Raw genomic sequence first — 21,900 nt, forward strand, 5'->3', positions numbered from 1 at the left:
TTTTTTTTTTCCCCAAGAAGTAGAAATATCTTTTATTTATTTTTTTTTTGGTTTTTATCCTCTTTCATTTTTTTTTAATTTTATCTTATTTTCAAATTTTACATAATTGTATTAGTTTTGCCAAATATCAAAATGAATCTGCCACGGGTATACATGTGTTCCCCATCCTGAACCCTCCTCCCTCCTCCCTCCCCATACCATCCCTCTGGGTCGTCCCAGTGCACCAGCCCCACACATCCAGTATCGTGCATTGAACCTGGACTGGCAACTCGTTTCATACATGATATTTTACATGTTTCAGTCTTAAAGTTAACAAAGCCAAAGACTGAAAGATGGGTGCTGGTGGAATGGACAACACTGAGCCGTGTACTAAAGTCTGCAATGAATATGAATGAGGGGGAATGAACAGATCATAGAGCTAAGGAATGGTAGGAGATGGTATAGTTGAATGGCATGATCCACAAACTGTCAAAATTTTTTTCTTTATAAAATTAATGTGAAAGAGAAGTATCTGGAAATCACATTGGAAAGAAGGAAAGATGCTTGCTCGTTCCATCTTTCTACACTGAGAAATGTTGAGTGGGAAAGAATGAGCTGTCTGTGCTTGAGGGGAAGTAGTGTCCTCAAGATAGACAATTTTCTTCACTTCTTTTTTGTCTAAAATCTTAGTGAACAAGGAGTAAAGATGTGTTTACAATTAAAGAGGGAAACCTCCTGCATAATGTAAGAGTTTAGAAGATTGAGGAGAAATGAACATTTGAGTCAGAGTAGAAGGTTCACTTGGAGAAGTCAATGGCAAACCACTCCAGTATTCTTGCCTGGAGAATCCCAGGGACAGAGGAGCCTGTTGGGCTGCCATCTATGGGGTAGCACAGAGTTGGACACGACTGATGCGACTTAGCAGCAGCAGCAGCAGCAACAGCAGAAGGTTCAGTAAAGCACAATGGAGAGGGGGATATATGTAAGATATAACCATATCAACAGAAATGTGAGACACAATCCTTCCAGATTCAGCAAATATACCATCTCATTTAGAAGCTCCATAGGATTTTCCCCTTCTCCATCTTTTCAACTCAAAATGAACCACACTGTCTCCGTACTTCCAGAGAGCTTTCCTTATTTTTTTTAATGGTAATTATAATTTCACCTTGTTTTATAGTTATATGTCTCACTCTCATAATTCTTTTTTCACCACAGCAAGAAAGAAAAATTCTAGACTGAAACTTGTTTATTCACATTTAAAGTTCCTAAGGGTTCATATGGTATTTATGAAGTCAATAAACCAAATTATAATCTATGAATCTGAATGCAAAGTATTTTTTCAAGTATATTTATCAACTTGGTCTTTCTGCTTTGCATGATAATTAGTTTAAATGTCTACCTCTACTGTCTATATCATATGGTCTTTGAGGATAGAAGTCATGTCATTTATCTTTGTATATTTTCATGGTACCTTTATTAGGTATCCAGTAAAAGTTGATTTGAACTAAATTGCTGGGTCTAACTGCAATCAGAAAAAAAAAAAATATGACTACTGTCCTACCTTATGGATATATGCCATCTGTGACTCCAGAAGTGTCTGATCCCTAATACCCTGGAAATTATGGTAGAAATAATTCTCATCCAAATTTGTTAGATGCTGAATATTGCCACTATTAGTATTTGGCTTAGCCAAACTTTCAATGTGTGCCAAATGTTATAGGGGAAGGATTAATTATCTGAACATATAGAAAAAAACAAAAGTAAAATAATTTATATTCCTCTAAATAATTGTATTGCCTGCTTTATTTTTTCCTACACCAAGGACTATTTCTGCCTCTGATGGTAGGATATTACCTTGTATCTCCTTCCCTTGTGCAACTGATACTTCTCTCACGGATCATCCACATTCTGCATCCTGAGAAAGGACTAAAGCTGTTCCATAATCTGCTGCTTCCTTTGATGCTGTCCCTCCCCGCCTTGTTGAACATCAGTCTTCTCATCTTCCTGATCATGTTTATCTATGCCATCTTCGGAATGTACAATTTTGCCTATGTTAAAAAGGAAGCTGGAATTGACGATATGTCCAACTTTGAAACCTTTAGCAGCAGTATGCTCTGTCTTTTCCGAGTTACAGTATTTGCTGGTTGGGATGGGATGCTCAATGAAATTTTCAATAGTAAATGGTCTGACTGTGATCCTGATAAAATTAACCCTGGGACTCAGGTTAGAGGAGACTGTGGCAATCCCTTTCTTGGGATTATTTATTTTGTCAGTTACATCCTCTTAACTAGGCTGATCATTGTAAACATGTACATTGTTGTTGTCATGGAGTTTTTAAATATTGCTTCTAAAAAAAAAGCCAAGACATTGAGTGAGGAAGATTTTAGGAAATTCTTTCAGGTATGGAAGAGGTTCGATCCTGATAGAACCCAGTACATAGACTCTAGCAAGCTTTCAGACTTTGCAGCTGCTCTTGATCCTCCTCTTTTCATGGCAAAACCCAACAAGGGCCAGCTTGTTGCCATGGATCTTCCCATGGCTGTTGGAGACAGAATTCATTGCCTTGACGTCTTACTTGCTTTAACAAAGAGAGTTTTGGGTAAAGATCTGAGCATGGAGAAAGTTCTTTCAGAGATGGAATCAGGATTGACATTAGCTAACACTTTTAAGATCACATATGAGCCAATTACAACTACTCTGAAACGAAAACAAGAGGTAGTCTCAGCAACCATCATTCAGCGTGCTTACAAAAGCTACCGTTTGAGGCAGAATGACAAAAATACTTCAGATACTCATATGATAGATGGTGACAGGGAAGTTCAAGCTATCAAAGAACATTCCTATATTGATAAAGCTGAGGGAGTGTCAATACTTCAAAGCCAGATATAATCCCTCTTACTTCCTTTTCACCTTTTTTACATGTCCCCCAAATGTTAAAAGTTTAAGAAAGTAAAGATTTCATTTAATAATCAACTGGTTTATAATCCATGAAAGATTAGCTTGTGCTTACAAGATCCCATGTCCAACTTACATTTACCCCTAAATATTCAATCTAACCAAGACAACCCCTTAATATTACTGCAGAGTTAAATTAGGTTAAAATTGTTTAATATTCAAATACTTGGTTTCTCTATATGGCTTATATGGTGTGTACTTCTTCTTGAGGAAGAAGGAACTAATGGCAGAAATTAGTAGGAAAAGGAACTTCTTTATATGTTTTATGTCTACTTTAACTTGATGAGATTAAAGTCACCACTAATAGGACTTAATTACAAATAAACAAGTACTTTCTTAAAGTGGTGTTTTAAAAAATAATACAGTGCTACAGGCCACTGAATCATAAACTAGCCTAGACAGATACCAGTCAGGGGAAGGGAAAAGGCAGTTCTTAGAAGTGCCTTTGAGATCAATCAGAGAGACTCTTGGGCTGCTGATCCAAACCATTTTGGAAAAATATTGATTAGAGCCCAGATTTTGTTTTTGATTGCTTTGGTTTTATTTTACATTTGGTCTGGGAGTTAGTTATTTCATTGCTCTTGGGTTCCCAGTTTCTCATCTCTTTGGCCAGTTTCAGTTAAGGACCAGCTCTTTTAAGAGAACGGGTTCCTAGAACATAAAGGGAACTAAATTTATGGCTTACATTTTCAAATTTTTCTCATTTCTCCTTGGAAAATAGTAATCACTTTAACTACTTTTCACGGCACTTCATTTTCTTTATATATAACTTTAAGAAAGAAATGAATCACTAAAAGCATGTGGACTCTGAACTAGGAGATCAAAATGTGAGTTTGTTAGTGGAAGTGTTTTATAACATTAGTGTATGCAAGTCAAGTTTTCCTTTCTCATTTATTTTTCCAAATTTTTTGTCTTACTTTTATTTCATCACATACATAACACTCTGTAAAATACTTTCTGTTTGAAAAACTTTAAAATACTAAGCATTAATTTTCACTAGTAAAATTAATTTTAAAGATAGGCACAAATAGTTGTTTTCATGTAATAAAATTTAGTCACAGGCATCTCTATAGTTTGGGATTCTGTTGTTTACTCCATTGTCTTAAGACTGATTTCTTTGTGCCTACAAAGTGCTAAAGGATTCAAAAAGAAAATATGTACACTGTTGGCTTAATGACAAGTTTTAAATATGTTGTATGGCAGTCAATATTACTTAAATATTGGTAATTATATTTTACTATGAGTGCATGACCTTGATTGAGCCTTAACTATTATAATCTATTTCTGCTCCTCAGAAATGTATTAACCTGACCAAGATGCCTTTGGGGGATTCCCTAAGCAAATGTAATTTCAGGGTTCTGTTTCTTACTATAAGTGTTCCTTCCTTCTCTCCTCCCATTCGCCATCATGTGATGGGGACCAGTGAGGAGTCAGTGTTAATTTGGTGATATGGTAACAGATGGTGCTTTGTTTAAGCTTTTCAGTTTTCTATTTCTTGGAAAAGCTTTATTGTGGAAACTGCTTCAGGTACTTAAACTGAATCTTAACTTGCTTCTGTAAAATCCATAAAGACTATGAACTGATTTTGGTTTGAAAGTTATGTCTTTTAATTATAAATCATGTTTGCCACCAACCTTCCAAAAACTATGTAAAGAATTATTTTTAGCAAATCTTACAATATTGTACTTTTTAGATATTAAAATAACAGTAAATACTACTTGTTAACTATGTAAACTTTGGTTCTTTTTCTTTGGTAAATTAGTTTGGCACTTTGTATAATAAGAACTGTTTAAGATGAGCTGTAAATTAAAGCTTATTCACTCAGACTTTACCTGAAATATGGAAAATAGCATCTCATTTTCTTTTTGTGCTAAAATTCTGATAGCATAGACTGTCTCATATATACCATCAAACCAGTCTGTTCACGTTTCCAATAATGTGCATTCATACATGCTAAGTCGTGTCATACTCTGTGCAACCCTGTGGATTGTAGCCTGCCAGGTTCCTCTGTCCTTGGGATTCTCCAGGCAAGAATACTGGAGTGGGTTGCCATGCCCTTCTCCAGGGGATCTTCCCAACCCAGGGATCTTACCCATGTCTCTTATGTCTCCTACATTGGCACATGGGTGTTTTATCATTAGTTCTACCTGGGAAGCCCTTCCAAGTAGCATTTGGTTCAGTTCAGTTGCTAAGTCATGTCTGACTCTTTGCAATCCCATGGACTGAAGCATGCCAGGCTTCCCTGTCCATCACCAACTCCTGGAGCTTGCTCAAACTCATGTCCATCGAGTCAGTGATGCCATCCAACCATCTTATTCTCTGAAATTCCCTTCTCTTCCTGCCTTCAATCTTTCCCAGCATCAGGGTCTTTTTCAATGAGTCAGTTCTTCACATCAAATGGCCTAAGTATTGGAGCTTCAGCTTCAACATCAGTCCTTCCAATAAATATTCAGGACTGATTTCCTTTAGGACTGACTAGTTTTGATCTCACTGAAGTCCAAGGGACTCTTGTTGGAGAAGAAGGATCTTCTCCAACACCACAGTTCAAAAGCATTTATTCTTTGGCACTCAGCTTTCTTTATGGTCCAAATCTCACCTCCATACATGACTAGTGGAAAAACCATAGCTTTGATTAGTCAGCCCTTTGCAGGTAAAGTAATGTCTCTTCTTTTTAATATGCTGTCTAGGTTGGTCATAATTTTCTTCCAAGGAGCAAGCGTCTTAATTTCATGGCTGCAGTCACCATCTGCAGTGATTTTGGAGTCCAAGAAAATAAAGTCTGTCACTGTTTCCATTGTTTCCCCAACTATTTCCCATGAAGTGATGGTACTGTATGCCATGATCTTAGTTGTTTGAATGTTGAGTTTTAAGTCAGCTTTTTCACTTTCCTCCTTCACTTTCATCAAGAGGCTTTTTAGTTCCTCTTCATTTTCTGCCATAAGGATGATGTCATCTGCATATCTGGGGTTATTGATATTTCTATTGGCAGTCTTGATTCCAGCTTGTGTTTCATCCAGCCTGGCACCTTGCATGATGTACTCTGCATATAAGTTAAATAAGCGGGGTGACAATATACAGCCTTTATGTACTCCTTTCCCAATTTGGAACCAGTTCATTGGTCCATTTCTGGTTCTAACTGTTACTTCTTGACCTGCATACAGATTTCTCAGGAGGCAGATAAGGTGGTCTGGTATTCCGATCTCTTTCAGAATTTTCCACAGTTTGTTGTGATCCACAGAGTCAAAGGTTTTATTGCAGTAAATGAAGCAGAAGTAGATGTTCTTCTAGAATTCTCCTGCTTTTACTATAATCCAGTGGATGTTGGACAATTGATCTCTGGTTCCTCTGCATTTTCTAAATTCAGCTTGAACATTTGGAGGTTCTCTGTTCATGTACTGTTGAAGCCTAGCTTGGAGAATTTTGAGCATTACTTTGCTAGCGTGTGAGATGAGTGCAATCATGCAGTAGGTTGAACATTCTTTGGCATTGCCTTACTTTGGGATTGGAATGAACACTGACCCTTTCCAGTCCTGTGGCCACTGCTAAGTTTTCCAAATGTGCTGGCATATTAAGTGTAGCACTTTCACAGCATCATCTTTTAGGATTTGAAATAGCTCAGCTGGAATTCTATCACCTCCACTGCTGCTGCTAAATCACTTCAGTCGTGTCTGACTCTGTGGGACCCCATAGACGGCAGCCCACCAGGCTCCCTTGTCCCTGGGATTCTCCAGGCAAGAACACTGCTCTTCATATTGATGTTTCCTAAGGCCCACTTGACTTTGCACTCCAAGATGTCTGACTCTAGTTGAGTGACCCAAGTAGTGTATTTAGGCACAAAAACCAAGTTAAAATACAGACTCTCTGACCAAGAACTTGTCATTTAGATGGGAGAACAGACCATTAATAAAATGATATCTAAAAGTTGGTATATGTGACAGCTCAGATTATTAATGGAAGTAAATGTACCACAGCTACTGAATTGATGATCACCATAGGACTTGATCTGGCCTTTGACCACACACTAGCAGTATGCATGTAATTAGGAAAAAAAAATATTTTCACACATTTCAGCCCAATTCTTCCTCTCTTGCTTCAACTCCCAAGTACTTGAAGTTCTTCTGTTCAGAAAATCACAACTTTGCTGCCACAAGCCAGCCTGAGCACTTGAAAATCCATCATCAAGCATACTGAGTCTAACTTTCTCAAAGCTTACAGTCCATCCAGTGAAAACAGAGATAGCGGACTCCTTTCCCCACTATACTCTGTCATCCTGAAGAGCAAAACTGCAGAAAATTCAAGGCACAAGAGTAAATACTGTTCAACAAATTCTTTTTACTAAGTGAAAGCTTTAGATAAAAGTTTACTTTATAACTAGGTCTCTTCATTAAGTAGACTCTGAGTATATTACAATTGACTATTAGCTCCTCAAACATATTCTCCCATTCTTATATGGTAATAGCATTCCTGATTCTTAGCTAGATACATGGCCTTCTGGAATAAATACTGTATAATCTTTTTTTTTTTTTTTTTTCAGTTCAGCCTGGCCATGTAACTAAATTCTATCCTTTTTAACTTTCTTTCCACTGACTGGATGTGGATGAAGAGGCAGGTCATCTGTTATGAAACAAAGAAGGTCAACAATCAGTGAATGATAAGCAATAAGATAGAAGAGTCTGGTTCAGGTAATCATATTCAATGATAAAACTATAATATTTCATGATTAAAGCAGGCAACTGTCAGATCACATTGTATCTTCTTTTCCTAAGCTATGAAGAAAAATAGGAACCCTTGAGGGATGACCCAAATCTCTTTTTAAAATTTGCAGACAAAGGTTCAAATCTTTTTTTAAAAAAATTCACACCATATTCTTTAGAGTTCAAACCAGAAAAATTATTATGCAGTAGAGAGCATATCACTCTAATATAATATCCTATTTTAATTTGCTCTTCATTAGCCATGTGGGTGTTACAGAAAGTAGTTTCCAACCATATGATGACTTTTACTTTTTACTTAGTATGAACTTCACTGGTGGTTCAGATGGTAAAGAGTCTGCTGGTAAGGAGACCCAGGTTCAATCCCTGGGCTGGGAAGATCCCCTGGGATGATTCAGTCATTCTTGGAGAAGGGAATGGCTACTCACTCCAGTATTCTTGCTGGAGAATCCCATGGAGAGAGGAGCCTAGTGGGCTACAGCTCATGGAGTTGCAAAGAGCTGGACATGACTGAGTGACTAACACTCTCCAAAAAACCCAAAGAACTGAACTGGAAAGAAACTATCATAAACCTATAAAATAGAGCAATGTGAAGTAGGAATGTCTTTTTGATCATTGGGTACATCATACTGTTTCAGTACATGAAAGAGCTATCTTTTTCTTGTTGCATAATTATTTCTGCATCACTGACTCAATGGACATGAGTTTGGGCAGGCTCCGGGAGATAATGGAGGACAGAGAAGCCTGGCATGCTGCTGGCCATGGGGTCGCAAACAGTTGGACATGACTGAGTGACTGAACAACAACAATTATTCCTTTCTGATGGTTTTATCAGTCATGCTTCACAGTTCTGGTGAAGGAAAGTATTTGTTTTCTTGACTGAGTGAAGCTTTCAGATCAAGGAGAAGCACTGACATATTTAGGACATGTAAGACTGAAGTAGTAGCATCAGTTTGATTAAAGAAGATGTGTTGGTTTATTTGCTCTTTACATCACAGAGAGTGACTAAAAATCATCTCTAAGATGTCTGTTTTTCTCCTGAACCTTAAATTATTAAACATATTTCCCTGTCCTCACATAGCTTTCTGCAGAAGAAAATATTGCATCCTTCCAGTGAGCACAAAGATTCTACTGCAGTGCAATGCAAGCAAAACCAGCCGCGGTCTGCTGGGGGCTCTGCTGCTGCAGCGTATGATACACACAGGGAAGGTCTTATGAATAATACACAGTTATAAACAGGTGGCCATATCAAGATCTCTTCACTTAATGCTATTCCCAAACACACTCCAAAGAAAGTAATTGGATACCTTCATTAGCGATTGATCTGTACAGGAAGAAAGTATGATTAAAAGCTTGTAAGACATCGATTGCATGTGCATTAGCTTGAATTGGCCTGCATTATTATCTACTGAAACTCCACACAAATCATAGCAATAATCAGAATTGTAGTGCTAAACAGGAATATAAAATGTTTTAAAACAGTGAGTATGTAAATCCAGAACAATTCATTCACTGTAGAGTATGTTCAGAAGCAAAGACAGCTTATCACGAGGCCACCTTATAATTAGACAAGTGCTCATGAGGCGGTGTTGAGTGCTGATGGACCACCAATGGAACAACTTGTAGGATATGAGTCCACTCTATTCCATTTTCTTAACACCAATGACAAGAAATGTCAGGAGGCTCTAAGCACCTTCCTGGAACAGCCATCATTAATCTCCAATACGATCACATTACCTTTTTATTATTTTAGATGAAAAAAAGTAGTGAGCACTTTTAATTTTTGCCTGATCACAGACTTATGCTAAACCTACAATATAACAGCCTTTGTACATTCACCTCAATCTGCCAGAATTATTAACACAATTGATTTCTGCTCTAGAAGGATGACCCTCAAGGCCAAGTCATATATTACAGACATAAACCTCTCAACTCTGTACACAAATCTTCTTTAACAAGAAGATGGAAATGTGATATACTATCCTAACTAGACTGTAAATGATTATTATAGTAAGCCTTTATAGGTATTTTAAGACAGAACTAAAATAATCTCCATATGTTTTTATTTGTTTTATATTGCTTTATCTCAGTGGCTCTTATGTTATCAATAAATCCTATAGAATATTACTTGCATCTGACTGATTTCCTCTGAAATTATAGAGTAATTCATCTAGGTGATGAGCTTTGGTTATATCATTATTCTATCATTGTTATGTTCTCCATATCTTAGTTACTTCTACTTATCTGTGTTGGTTTAATGCATGAAAATTGAATATGCTAATGTGGAAGAGAAAAAAATCAAATTCTAAGCTGTTACTAATGTGAGATGCAATCATTGGGGGTGGGGGAGAGGAATTTATTTAAGATTATTTAAAATTAAAGTCAGGATCTTCTATTTACATTTACAAAAGATTGATGTGGGAATTGCCATCTCACTGTAAATAACTAGAAAACATGAGAAAATGTGTGAAACAAATATTTGAAGACATCAATCATAGTGAGCACAATATTATGAAATCTGAGAGAATGGCTCCTGGGACAATTAAGTTTCAGGATCTCCAACCTTTATTAAAGGCTGCTCTAGACCTGACTTAAATACACTTCAATGCAAGCCTCAAAAAAGACTAAACAAGTCCGAAAGGAATTTAAGTATTGCCATACTTAAGCAATACAATAAAATATAGCATTCAGCAATGTATAATTCACAATGTCCAATATCCAAAATTTTCAGATAATGGAAGAAGCAGGAAAATGTGGCCCTTAAGTAGAAATAAAAAGAAAGAGATTCAGTTTTGATATTAATTATGAAATAAGAGACCAGGATGTTAAAATAGGTATTCTGAATATCATAGCTATGAACAAGGTTATAAAGGAACACATGAATTAATAAGGAGAGAAATTGAAAGTGTAAAAATTATACAAGTAAAGTCCTAGGGATAAATAAAAATCATCTGAAATGAAAAATAAACCAGATGGGTTCAACTGCAGATTAGAAATTGCAAAAGAGATCAGTGAACTTGAAAATGTGGAATAAAAGCTATGCAAATTTAACAGAAAGAAAAAAAATTACAGAGATTTAGTGACCTCTGGGCCAATAACTAGCAATCTTATATGTGTATAATCTTGCCAAAATAAAGATGAACACTTTTTAAATCATTTTTTAATCATTTTACTTTTTTCCTGTGCTGAGTCTTTGTTACTGTGCAGACTTTTCTCTAGTTGCGGCAAGCCAGGGCCTCTCTTTGCTGGAGTGTGCAGGATTCTCATTAAGGTGGCTTCCGTTGTGGAGCACAGGCTGTGGATGCAAGGGCTTCAGTAATTGTGGCATGTGGCTCAGTAGTTGCGGTTCCCAGGCCCTAGGGCACAGGCTCAACAGTTGTGGTGCATGGGCTTAGTTGCTGCATGGCATGCGGGGTCTTCCCAGACCAAGGATAGAACTCATGTCCCTGCATTGGCAGGCTGACTCATCACCGTTGAGACACCAGGGAAGCCCAAGAAGCCCACCAAGTCCAAGCCCACCATTTAAGCCCCCTCTTAAGACAAACACCGGTAGTGCCGTACTACAAGGTCAAAGGAAGTTCTTTAGGTGGAAAGCAAATATTAGATTGAAATGTGGATTTAAACAATGTAATGAAGAGCACTAGAAATTGTAAACATGGATAAATATGGAAAACGTATTTCTCATCTTTAATAGTTTTTAAGTTGGCTGTATAAAGCAAAGGTAATGTATATTGTTTATAATTTGTTTGTCATACATGTATAAAAATGCATAACAACATAGTGAAAAGGATAAGACTGAGGAAATATTAATAAAAGTACACTGGAATAGATTTTATACTGTACTCATGAAATGGTATGTTATTTGAAATTAGACCATAATAAGTTCAAGAAATACGTTCAAAATTGTGGAGTAGCCATTTAAAAATATAAAAAAAACCAGAAGGTTAATAAGCCAAAGAGAGGAATATAATGGAAACTTTACAAAAATAATTCTTAAAAGAAGGAAAACTTTTTTTTCTTTTTGTTAAGAAATAAAAAATAACGGATGAAATAAATAGAAAGCAAGTAGTGGATAGCAAGATGATAGATGTAAGTATCAATAACTGCTGTTTAGTCGCCCAGTCACGTCTGACTCTTTTGCAACCCCACGGATAGGGATTTTCCAGGCAAGAATACTGGAGTAGGTTGCCATTTCCTACTCCAGGGGATCTTCCCAACCCAGGGATCAAACTGCATCTCCTACATTGGCAGGTGGATTCTTTACCACTGAGCCACCAGGGAAACCCATACACTTGATATGATGCAGCAAAAAATGTACATTACCTCTGTGCTCTTCCTCTTCAAATCCTATAACCCTTGTCCAAATCCTATAATCCTTGTCTAATCATTGGAGAAACAAAAACAAATTCCAACTGAGGGGCATCTGGCAGAATTGCTGGCTAGTACTCTTCAAAATTGTCCAGGTCATCAAAAACAGTGGAAGTCTGGGAGACTATCACAGAAGACATGACAGGTATATGCAGTGTTATCCTGGATGGGATTTTGGAACCGAAAATGAACATTAGGTAAAAACTAAGGAAGTCTGAATAAAATATGGACTTTAGTTAATGATTATCTCTCAATATTAGTTCAATAATTATAACAAATACCATGTTAAATTAAGAAATTAATAATTGGAGGGTGAGATATATGGAAACTTCTCATTTTTTTTCTATAAATCTAAAATTGTTTAGATTTTAAAATATAAAAATATATTTTTAATTTAAAATATATTATAAATTTACATATATATGAATCTAAGACAAATTACTGTATTAAGTATTTAGCTCTAAAAATAAAAGAATAGAGTAAAAACAAATCTATTTTTAAAGTAAATAAAAACCACAAAACACATATAAGAACAAAAATAAACTCCATAAAATTTGCTCTTAAAAATAATTTTAAGACTATATATAAAAAAGAAACAAATACTAGATATATATCCTCTGTTGCTGCTAAGTCACTTCAGTCCTATCTGACTCTGAACGACCCCATAGATGGCAGCCCACTAGGCTCAGTCGTGCCCAACTCTTCGTGACCCCATGGACTACAGCCTACCAGGCTCCTCCGTCCATGGGATTTTTCAGGCAAGAGTACCGGAGTGGGTTGTCATTGCCTTCTCCAATGCACGAAAGTGAAAATGAGAGTGAAGTCGCTCAGTCGTGCCCGACTCTTTGCGACCCCATGGACTACAGCCTACCAGGCTCCTCCATCCATGGGATTTTCCAGGCAAGAGTACTGGAGTGGGTTGCCATTGCCTTCTCCAATATATATCGTCAGAGATGTACAGATAAAGGAAATATTAGAGCTAGGTTGAAACAGCAAAACATACACACAAATGCTAATAAAAAGAAAGGTTAGCAATATTAACATTAGACAATAAAAAATATATGATAAAAAGCTTTAATAGAGATGAACAAGGATGCTACTTAAATGATAAAAAAAAAAAAACAGACATGCAAAAATCTAGGAATAAAACCACCATATGACTGAGCAATCCCACTTCTAGGCATATACCCTGAGGAAACCAAAACTGAAAAAGGCACATGTATCCCAATAATCATTGCAACACTATTTACAATAGCTAGAATATGAAAGCAACCTAGATGTTGGTTGACAGATGAATGGATAAAGAAGTTGTGGTACATACACACCATGGAATATTACTCAGCCATAAAAAGGAAAGCATTTGAGTTGGTTCTATGAGGTGGATGAACTTAGAGCCTATTACACTGAGTAAAGTAAGTCAAAGAGAAAGATAAATATTGTATACTAACACATATATATAGAATCTAGAAAAATGGTACTGAAGAATTTATTTGCAGGGCAGTATTGGAGAAACAGACATAGAGAATGGACTTATGGACATGGGGAGAGGGGAGGAGAAGGTGAGATGTATGGAAAGAGTAACATGGAAACTTACATTACCGTATGTAAAATAGATAGCCAATGGGAATTTGCTGTATGGTTCAGGAAACTCAAACAGAGGCTCTGTATCAACCTAGAAGGTTGGAATGGGGAGGGAGATGGGAGGGAGGTTCAAAAGGGGGAGACATATGTATACCTACAACTGATTCAGGTTGAGGTTTGACAGAAAACAACAAAATTCTGTAAAGCAATTATCCTTCAATTAAAACATAAATTTAAAAAAGCATAAACCTAATAAAGTGGGATTCAAATTAGAGGTGCAAAAAGTAATAGAATTATAAAAAAGAGTTATATATTCATACAAGGACATACTTTAGCATACTTCTTCTAGAAATATGCGGAAAAAAAACTAGTAATAATTTAGAAGACTTGAAAATCACTATTAATGAATTGATCTAACCTGCACATAAAAAAATATATATACAATATTTTCAAAAACATGATCATTTACAAAATTGAAATTGGTAACAAACAATGAACAAGAACATATTAGAAAAATTTCTAAGAACTATTAAGTCATTTTTCAAAAAAGAATAAATGAATAAGTATGTTGATGGAAAGCCTCAATATTAAAAAAACGCAAACTCTCCTAAAATTAATATAATTCATATTAATGTTTTTTCTTCATATTACTGTTCTTGTTGGAATTTGGCAAGCTGATTACAAAATTCATGTGGAAGAGAAGTTGTCCAAGCATGGTGAAGACAGTCATGAAAAAAAAAATGAATGAATATTGCAATCATCTTTCCAGATATAAAAAAACAGCAACACTTTTCTTCTTTCCTTTCTCCCTCCTTGTTCTTCTGCCCTCACCACTTTATTTTTCACATGCTAGCCTTCCTCAATTTCTCCTGCTCTCCCTGTTTCTTCCTTCCTTCCTCCCTTCTTTCTTTCTTACTTATTTATGTAACTTAATCCCATAATGGAAAAAGAAGCTTCAGCCAAGATATTGGAAAACAATGTTCTGTCTAGTGACTTCTCACACACTTCTGGCTTACATTATAATTTCAGGAATACCTTATCCTCATAAGTAGTCAATATTTTTTGGCTGAGCCATCAGATATATCCTAATGAAGGAATATCTTTGAAATAATTCTTCTCAGATAGTGAGATGGATTCCAAATTGGATTCTAGTAAAATAGATGAAATAGTATTTAGTGAAATAGTACCAATCAGGGGATTATCATAATATTAGTGCTTTATATATTATAAATTAGCATTTATAATTAACATTATAAATCAACTTAAATTTTTGTATAATTTTAATAAATCACAGGATATCTCACTTTATTAAATACTGGTCTTACTCTTAATTCTGATTATGACTTTCTTTTATTCAGTCTATAGATATATAGATAATATAAAAGAGAGATATACTAGAGACAGTAGATTTTTTAGTGTAACTTTTACCAACCAAATTAGCCACAGAAAAATTATAAGATAAAATGTTTCAACTAAATTTGTACTGAACACTTTAGTGCTTACAATAATATAGCATTCATAAAAGCCATTTTATGCGTAATGCCATAAATTTCACTCCTTCCCTCAAAGGTGATGAATAACAATACTAATAATAGTGGCAATCATTTATTGAATGCTGACAATATGCCAAGCTCTCAATCCTGAGCATTTTATACATATTACCTTCTCACAAAGTTTCAGCGGATGGAAATTATTCTTGTCCTCATTTTACAGATGACTCTTAGGCTGGTATATGCTAGAGATATGATTCGAATCTATGTAATCAGACTCTACTACACTTAACCACTTCTAAGTAAAAACAGTGAAATGTCTATTTGGTTTTCCTAAATCAGGAAAAACTTATATTTGTATAGATGTTGATTTGTAACCCATACTGTTCTAGAATGGGAGTTAAGGTAACTTTCAAAATTACTTATATAGTAGATTGTATTTCTGGTCCCAATTTTTCACTCTTCCCTATATCTATGCCCTTTACTATGTGGTGTTACAGTTTATCTCACGAAAGAGTGAGATATGTTCATTTCTCCATCCTTGAATCTGAGCTTTATCATGTGATTTGCTTTGGCCTTTGCACACCAGTTCTGAGCACAGGCTGCAAGAAATCTTACATGTTTCTGCTTCTGTGCCATGTGCCTGAAAACATGGAAACTTGCCTCAGCGAGCCTGCAGATGATGAAAGATCTAAACTGAGCTGTCCAAAGTGTCCCAGCTGAAGCCAATCTAGGTCAGTCTAGGTTAGTTACTTCTAGTCAACCTCCAGATGTGTAAGCCCAGTCCAGACAATTAGGGCCACCCATCCAATCACTGAATCAACCACCGAAGAATTGATGCTTTTGAACTATGCTGTTGGAGAAGACTCTTGAGAGTCCCTTGGACAGCAAGGAGATCCAACCAGTCCATCCTAAGGGAAATCAGTCCTGAATATTCATTGGAATGACTGATGCTGAAGCTGAAACTCCAATACTTTGGCCATCTGATGCAAAGAATTGACTCATTTGAAAAGACCCTGATGCTGGCAATGATTGAAGGTGGGAGGAGAAGGGGATGACAGAGGATGAGATGGTTGCGTGACATCACAGACTCGATGGACAGGAGTTTGAGCAAGCTCTGGGAGTTGGTGATGGACAGGGAGGCCTGGCATGCTCCAGTCTATGGGGTCACAAAGAGTTGGACACGACTGAGCAACTGAACTAAACTGAACTGATCCAATCCCTGTGGCAATAAATGCCAATTATTGTATGTCATTGAGATTTTTGTGACTGCAGATTATGCATTATTATTATGGCCATAAATAACTGCCAGAATATAAATTTCAATGAGTAGAGATTGTGAGTGCTCGCCTTATTCTATATGCTAGAGCTACAGTAGTTATTTAAACAGACAAGGTCCTTGCTCTTTGCAGAGATTACATTCATACAAGGACACAGATTTTTTTAAAATGTGTACAAGATACTTTCATATAGTGAAAGGTACATGAAGAAAATCAAACCAGATGGTATAACAGAGACTGACTGGGAAACAGAAGATGTGAGGCATAGAATGTGATCAGGGAAGGAAACATTTTGGAGTGACATCACTATTGAGTTCAGAAGGGACATTTGGGCTGGTAACAAGGAGTCAGCCATGCTAAGATCTGAAGGCAGATCATTTTAGGCAGAGGAAACAACCAGTGCTAAGTCAAACTCCAGGCTCGTGTTGAGAGTTGAATTTTGTCCTGCATAAAGACATGTTCAAGTCCTAACCCCCAGTACCTATGAATGTGGCTTTATGTAAAAAGGGTCCTTGCAGATGCCATCAAGTTGACATGACTGGTACTTTTATAAGAAGAGGGAAATTTGGAAATTTGGACAGAGACAGACACACTCAAGGAGAGTGCTTTGTGAAAACAGAGACCAATTCAAGCATTTAGAGACCAAAAAAAACCCCACCAAGAGCTGTCAACAATGACCAAAAACCAAGAGAAAGGCATGGAAAACTAGATTCTTCCTTAAGATCTTCTAGAAGGGATCAACACTGCCTACACCTTACTTTTAGATATCTGGTCTCCAGAACTAGGAGAGGAAAAATTTGCTTGTTTGTTTGTTTTTTTAAATGCAATCTGCTGTTTGCAGTACTTTATCACAGTAGCCCTAGGAAAGAAATACAGCTCAGAACAAATTCAGTGGATTATAAGACCTGAAAGAAGACTCAGGAGCTACAATATGGTGGATGAGGATGTTAAGTGTAGAAGTTGAATTAGGAGAGACTCAAGGATTCCAATATTTAGGGAAATGAGTTATTTTTTAGTTTTAAAAGCAAGGAAAGAAGGGAATGAAACTAAAAGAAAATAAGGGAAGGAAAGATATCATGAAAACAGCAATAAATTTAAGTAGGCAAATATTCATTTCATGGGTTCCCTGTACTTGTTAGAAATGCATTATGAATATTGTCTTAAATTTTCTATCATCCTGTGCAGAGAGAAACTCATAAATCAAAGTTCTCTTAAGATAACACCAATCTGGTTGCCAATCACAGACAAGATAAAGTCTAAGTTCCTTGGCATGTCATGGGACTTTTTATTTGTGATTTCTGCTTATCTTTTCCATTTCACTTTCATTCATTCCCTTCCTCACTGTTGTTTGTTCAGTTGCTAAGTCATATCTGACTCTTTGTGACCCCATGAACTGCAGCACAGGGAAGGACAGGCTTCCCCGTCCTTCACTATTTCTGGGAGTCTGCTTATACTCATGTCCATTCAGTTGGGGATGCCATCCAACCATCTCATCCTCTGTCACCCCCCTCTCCTGCCCTCAGTCTTTCCCAGCACCAGAGTCTTTTCCAATGAATAGGCTCTTTGCTTCAGTTGGCCAAAGTATTGGAGTTTCAGCTTCAGTATCATATATGAAAGTAATCAGATTGTCATAATTTCAATGCACCATTATTTCTGCCTTCCATGTTTGCACATGCTATTTGATAAAATATTTTATCACCATCAGCCCCACATTCACTTACCAGTTTCCTCATCATTACATTCATTCATTTAACATTTGAACTTCTTCTCTGTACCAGGCATCTTTAGTGTTAAGGTATAGTAATAAATAGAGTGTTTCCCTGGTGATTCAGGGATAAAGAATCCACCTGCCAATGCAGGAGACACAGGTTTGATTTCTGGGTCAGGAAGATCCCTTGGAGAAGGAAATGACAACCACTCCAGTATTCTTGTCTGGGAAATCTAATGGATAGAGAAGCCTGGTGGGCTTCACTTTCTGGAGTTGCAAAGAGTTGGGCACAACTTTGAGACAAAACAACAAATAACAACAATAAATAGGATATATATTCCTTTTTTTCCCATGGAGCTATGGTCTAGCAGGCTAGGCTGAAAAATAGAAGATCAATTAAAATTGTGTCAAATGTAATGAAAGAAAAGTACAAAGCATAAGGCAGAGAGAACCCAACCCAGGCTTAGAAGCTGAGAATTGGCTTCAAATTGAGAAATAATGGTTGAAAAGAATTATCTACACAAAGAATGAGGGTGCCTGTACAGTCAGAGAAAGCTGCATGGTCAAAGGCCGTAGAAATGAAAAGAAGTATTTCGTGTTCCAACAATCTGAAATAAACCGCTTCTCCTTTCTATCTCTCTTTCTTTCTTTGTACCTCCCCACTCCTGTTTCTTCCTCCTCCCCTTCCTCTTTCTCCCTCTTCTTCTCCTCCCTACCTCTTTGGTTGTTGATTTTTATTTCCACTCAAAAGAGGTGGTATAGCATCATTTATTATTTGTGTAGAAAATTATTTAAGATATGCCCCTAGTCTCCTTATCTGTTCAATAGGAACAGTAAAAATCCTTAGCACTTGGATTGTATTGAGGATTGAATGTGATTGTGTGCCAGTTGCCTCAAAAACTGAGCTATTGCTCTATTTATTCATCTATTTGTCCTTGAGCATTAACTATTAGTTTTATGTGACAAACCTGGCCATAAGCGCTTTATATAAACAAAAGGATAGATAGCAAAGGGATTGTTACAAGAATGTAAAAGAAAATAAGTCAAAGTGCAGCCATTATGTTGCTCATTCTTGAGCACTATAATGTCCTTGCCAACCCAGCTTAATGATACAGATCATTTTCCAAATATGTATAATTTGGGAGATTTCCAAAAAACTGTAGGGTAGATCATTAAAAGCTACAATTAGCCAGTGGCCATCATTTCAGCCTTCTGTCACCATCCTCTTCCTTCCCCAGTTCCCATGAGGCTGATGCTTTATGATAACAACCCTCAATGTGGGCTAGTGGCCTAAGAGATCAGAAAAAGCATTTATATCAATTGGATCTCAGTTGACAGTTCTCTGATGGTCTGGTTCAAATATATATTTTAGGGGTGTCCATAAATCAGAAGCACCTACAATGGCTGAATATTAGGACAGTATCCCCTTTCTTTCAACAATGCTTTTGAATTACAGAATGTAATACATTCTCTGGTAAGAACCTGAAGTGAAAATCATCTGTACTTATTAAGTCCAGATCTTTTGTGCATCATTTGAGTTGGGGAAGACACTCCATGTTTTTAATCACACCACAACGTCTATGCAGCCATGAAATTAAAAGATGCTTACTCCTTGGGAGAAAAGTTATGACCAACCTAGATAGCATATTCAAAAGCAGAGACATTACTTTGCCAACAAAGTTCTGTCTAGTCAAGGCTATGGTTTTTCCAGTAGTCAGGTATGGATGTGAGAGTTGGACTGTAAAGAAAGCTGAGTGCCGAAGAATTGATGCTTTTGAACTGTGGTTTTGGAGATGACTCTTGAGAGTCCCTTGGCCTGCAAGGAGATCAAACCAGTCAATCCTAAAGGAGATCAGTCCTGAATATTCATTGGAAGGACTGATGCTGAAGCTGAAACTCCAATACTTTGGCGACCTTGCAAAGAACTGACTCATTTGAAAAGACCCTGATGCTGGGAAAGATTGAGGGCAGGAGGAGAAGGGGATGACAGAGGATGAGATGGCTGGATGGCATCACTGACTCGATGGACATGAGTTTGAGTGAACTCCAGGAGTTGGTGATGGACAGGGAGGCCTGGCGTGCTGCGATTCATGGGGTCGCAAAGAGTTGGACATGACTGAGTAACTGAACTGAACTGAACAAAGTCTATGGTAAGGAATAATATAAATAGTAACAGACTCTCCAAACAAGAGGTTGTCACTGTTGGCCCATGATTGATACAAATTTATTAGGCGTTTTCATGTGTCCTCAACTTCTGACTTCTCTATAATGGGGATCAAAACCTCCAGTCTACACTCTCATTGTAGGCAGATATATATCTGGCTTGAAGGGGTCTGCAGTCTCCAGAGCTCTTTTACCTCCAATTCACTCCCTTGTCTCCAATGCTTTGAATCTCTGACTTCCAAGGAAAAGTCAGAAATACTGCCAGATGACAGAGACTGGAAAATATTTTCTTTAAACTCTCAGTTTCCCCATAACAATATAACAGGAAAGTTGGCTCCACTTTCCTTAACATTTCTGTGCAATACTAACTCTTTTGAGACAGAGGAATCAGACATAAAGAGCAGTATGGAGGTTCATTGGGAAGTCATCTCAGGAATTATAGCTGAGCAGAAATAAAGGAAGACTGGTTGGGCAAAAGAAATTGAATTTTAGTGCAGTTGCAGCAGCAGCCTCAGTCAACGTAGGGCACTTACTACCCTATATCCAGGCAAAGCGACTGGGTCTATGTACCCTTCCATTAACCAGTCATTGGAATATGGGCTGCCTCTGGAGAGGGGCCACACCTTGAGTTAGGCTTCTTCCTTCATTCAAGGATAACTCCCATATAGGACCACAGCTATAAGCCATGAGGAACCCACACATCTTCTGATTTCAGGGATTAGTTTATTTTTCCTGGGGGATGGGAAACGTGCCACAACATCCACTATGTGGAGACACTGTGATACACTGGATGGGGATACACTGGATACATTGTGAGATACTGGATATTTGTTTGGTTCTCTTCTCTGTGTTTTGTTACCAAATGTGGATCCCTAAAGTGACAAGCATAAAGAAGGAAATGGCAACCCCCTCCAGTATTCTTGCCTAGAGAATCTTGTGGACAGAGGAGCCCAGTGGGCTGCTGTCCATGGGGTCGCACAAAGTCGAACACGACTGAAGTGACTTAACATGCGTGCATGCATTGGAGAAGGAAGTGGCAACCCTCTCCAGTATTCTTGCCTGGAGAATCCCAGGTATAGAGGAGCCTGGTGGGCTGCCATCTTTGGGGTCACACAGAGTCGGACACAACTGAAGTGACTTGGCAGCAGCAGCAGCCTCAGCAGCAAAGTGACAAGCATAAGTCAAGAAAATAATTATGAGCAAAGTGAGATTGCCAAATAAAATTGAGTTGTGACTCCTATCGAAAACACTTTTTTTGAGATTATGTTGGTGTTAAATATAGGTTTTAAATATCATATTTGGGATTTTTAAAAATGACAATACTATGTTGAGTCCACACATCCAGTTTTCTTCCTGAACACTTCCACCTGGATGTCCCCCAGCATCTCTTAGTCATCTAATTCTCACATTAAGTCTATTCCTCTTATTCCTCTTTTGGAAAGTAGCCGAGGGTTATTAATAAAATCAACATTGTCATCTATTGCCACTCATGTCAAAAACTTTTGATCTATCCTAAATATCTCAATCTTTTCTCCGGTCTGAATTCAATAAATATGTGTTTTTTTAAAAAATTCTACTTAAAGGAAAAAAAAAGCAAACAAGTTCTGACTATACTGCTCAATTTTTACTTCATTAGTTTCTTTAGGTCTTTGTTTTTTCTC

At 37.1% G+C, this 21,900-nt stretch overlaps 1 protein-coding gene across 1 annotated transcript in view; it reads left to right on the forward strand.

The window, feature by feature from the left end:
- Positions 1-4,701, forward strand: part of SCN7A (sodium voltage-gated channel alpha subunit 7) — a 62,378-nt gene extending 57,677 nt beyond the window's left edge. The window contains exon 24 of the mRNA XM_055572373.1: positions 1,805-4,701. Within this exon, the coding sequence (XP_055428348.1) occupies positions 1,805-2,871 (1,067 nt within the window). The 3' untranslated portion in view covers positions 2,872-4,701. The remainder of the gene's footprint in view (positions 1-1,804) is intronic.
- The last annotated feature ends 17,199 nt before the right edge of the window (positions 4,702-21,900 follow it).

This window comes from Bubalus kerabau, chromosome 3, assembly GCF_029407905.1.
Source record: "Bubalus kerabau isolate K-KA32 ecotype Philippines breed swamp buffalo chromosome 3, PCC_UOA_SB_1v2, whole genome shotgun sequence".
Taxonomy (NCBI): Eukaryota; Metazoa; Chordata; class Mammalia; order Artiodactyla; family Bovidae; genus Bubalus; species Bubalus kerabau.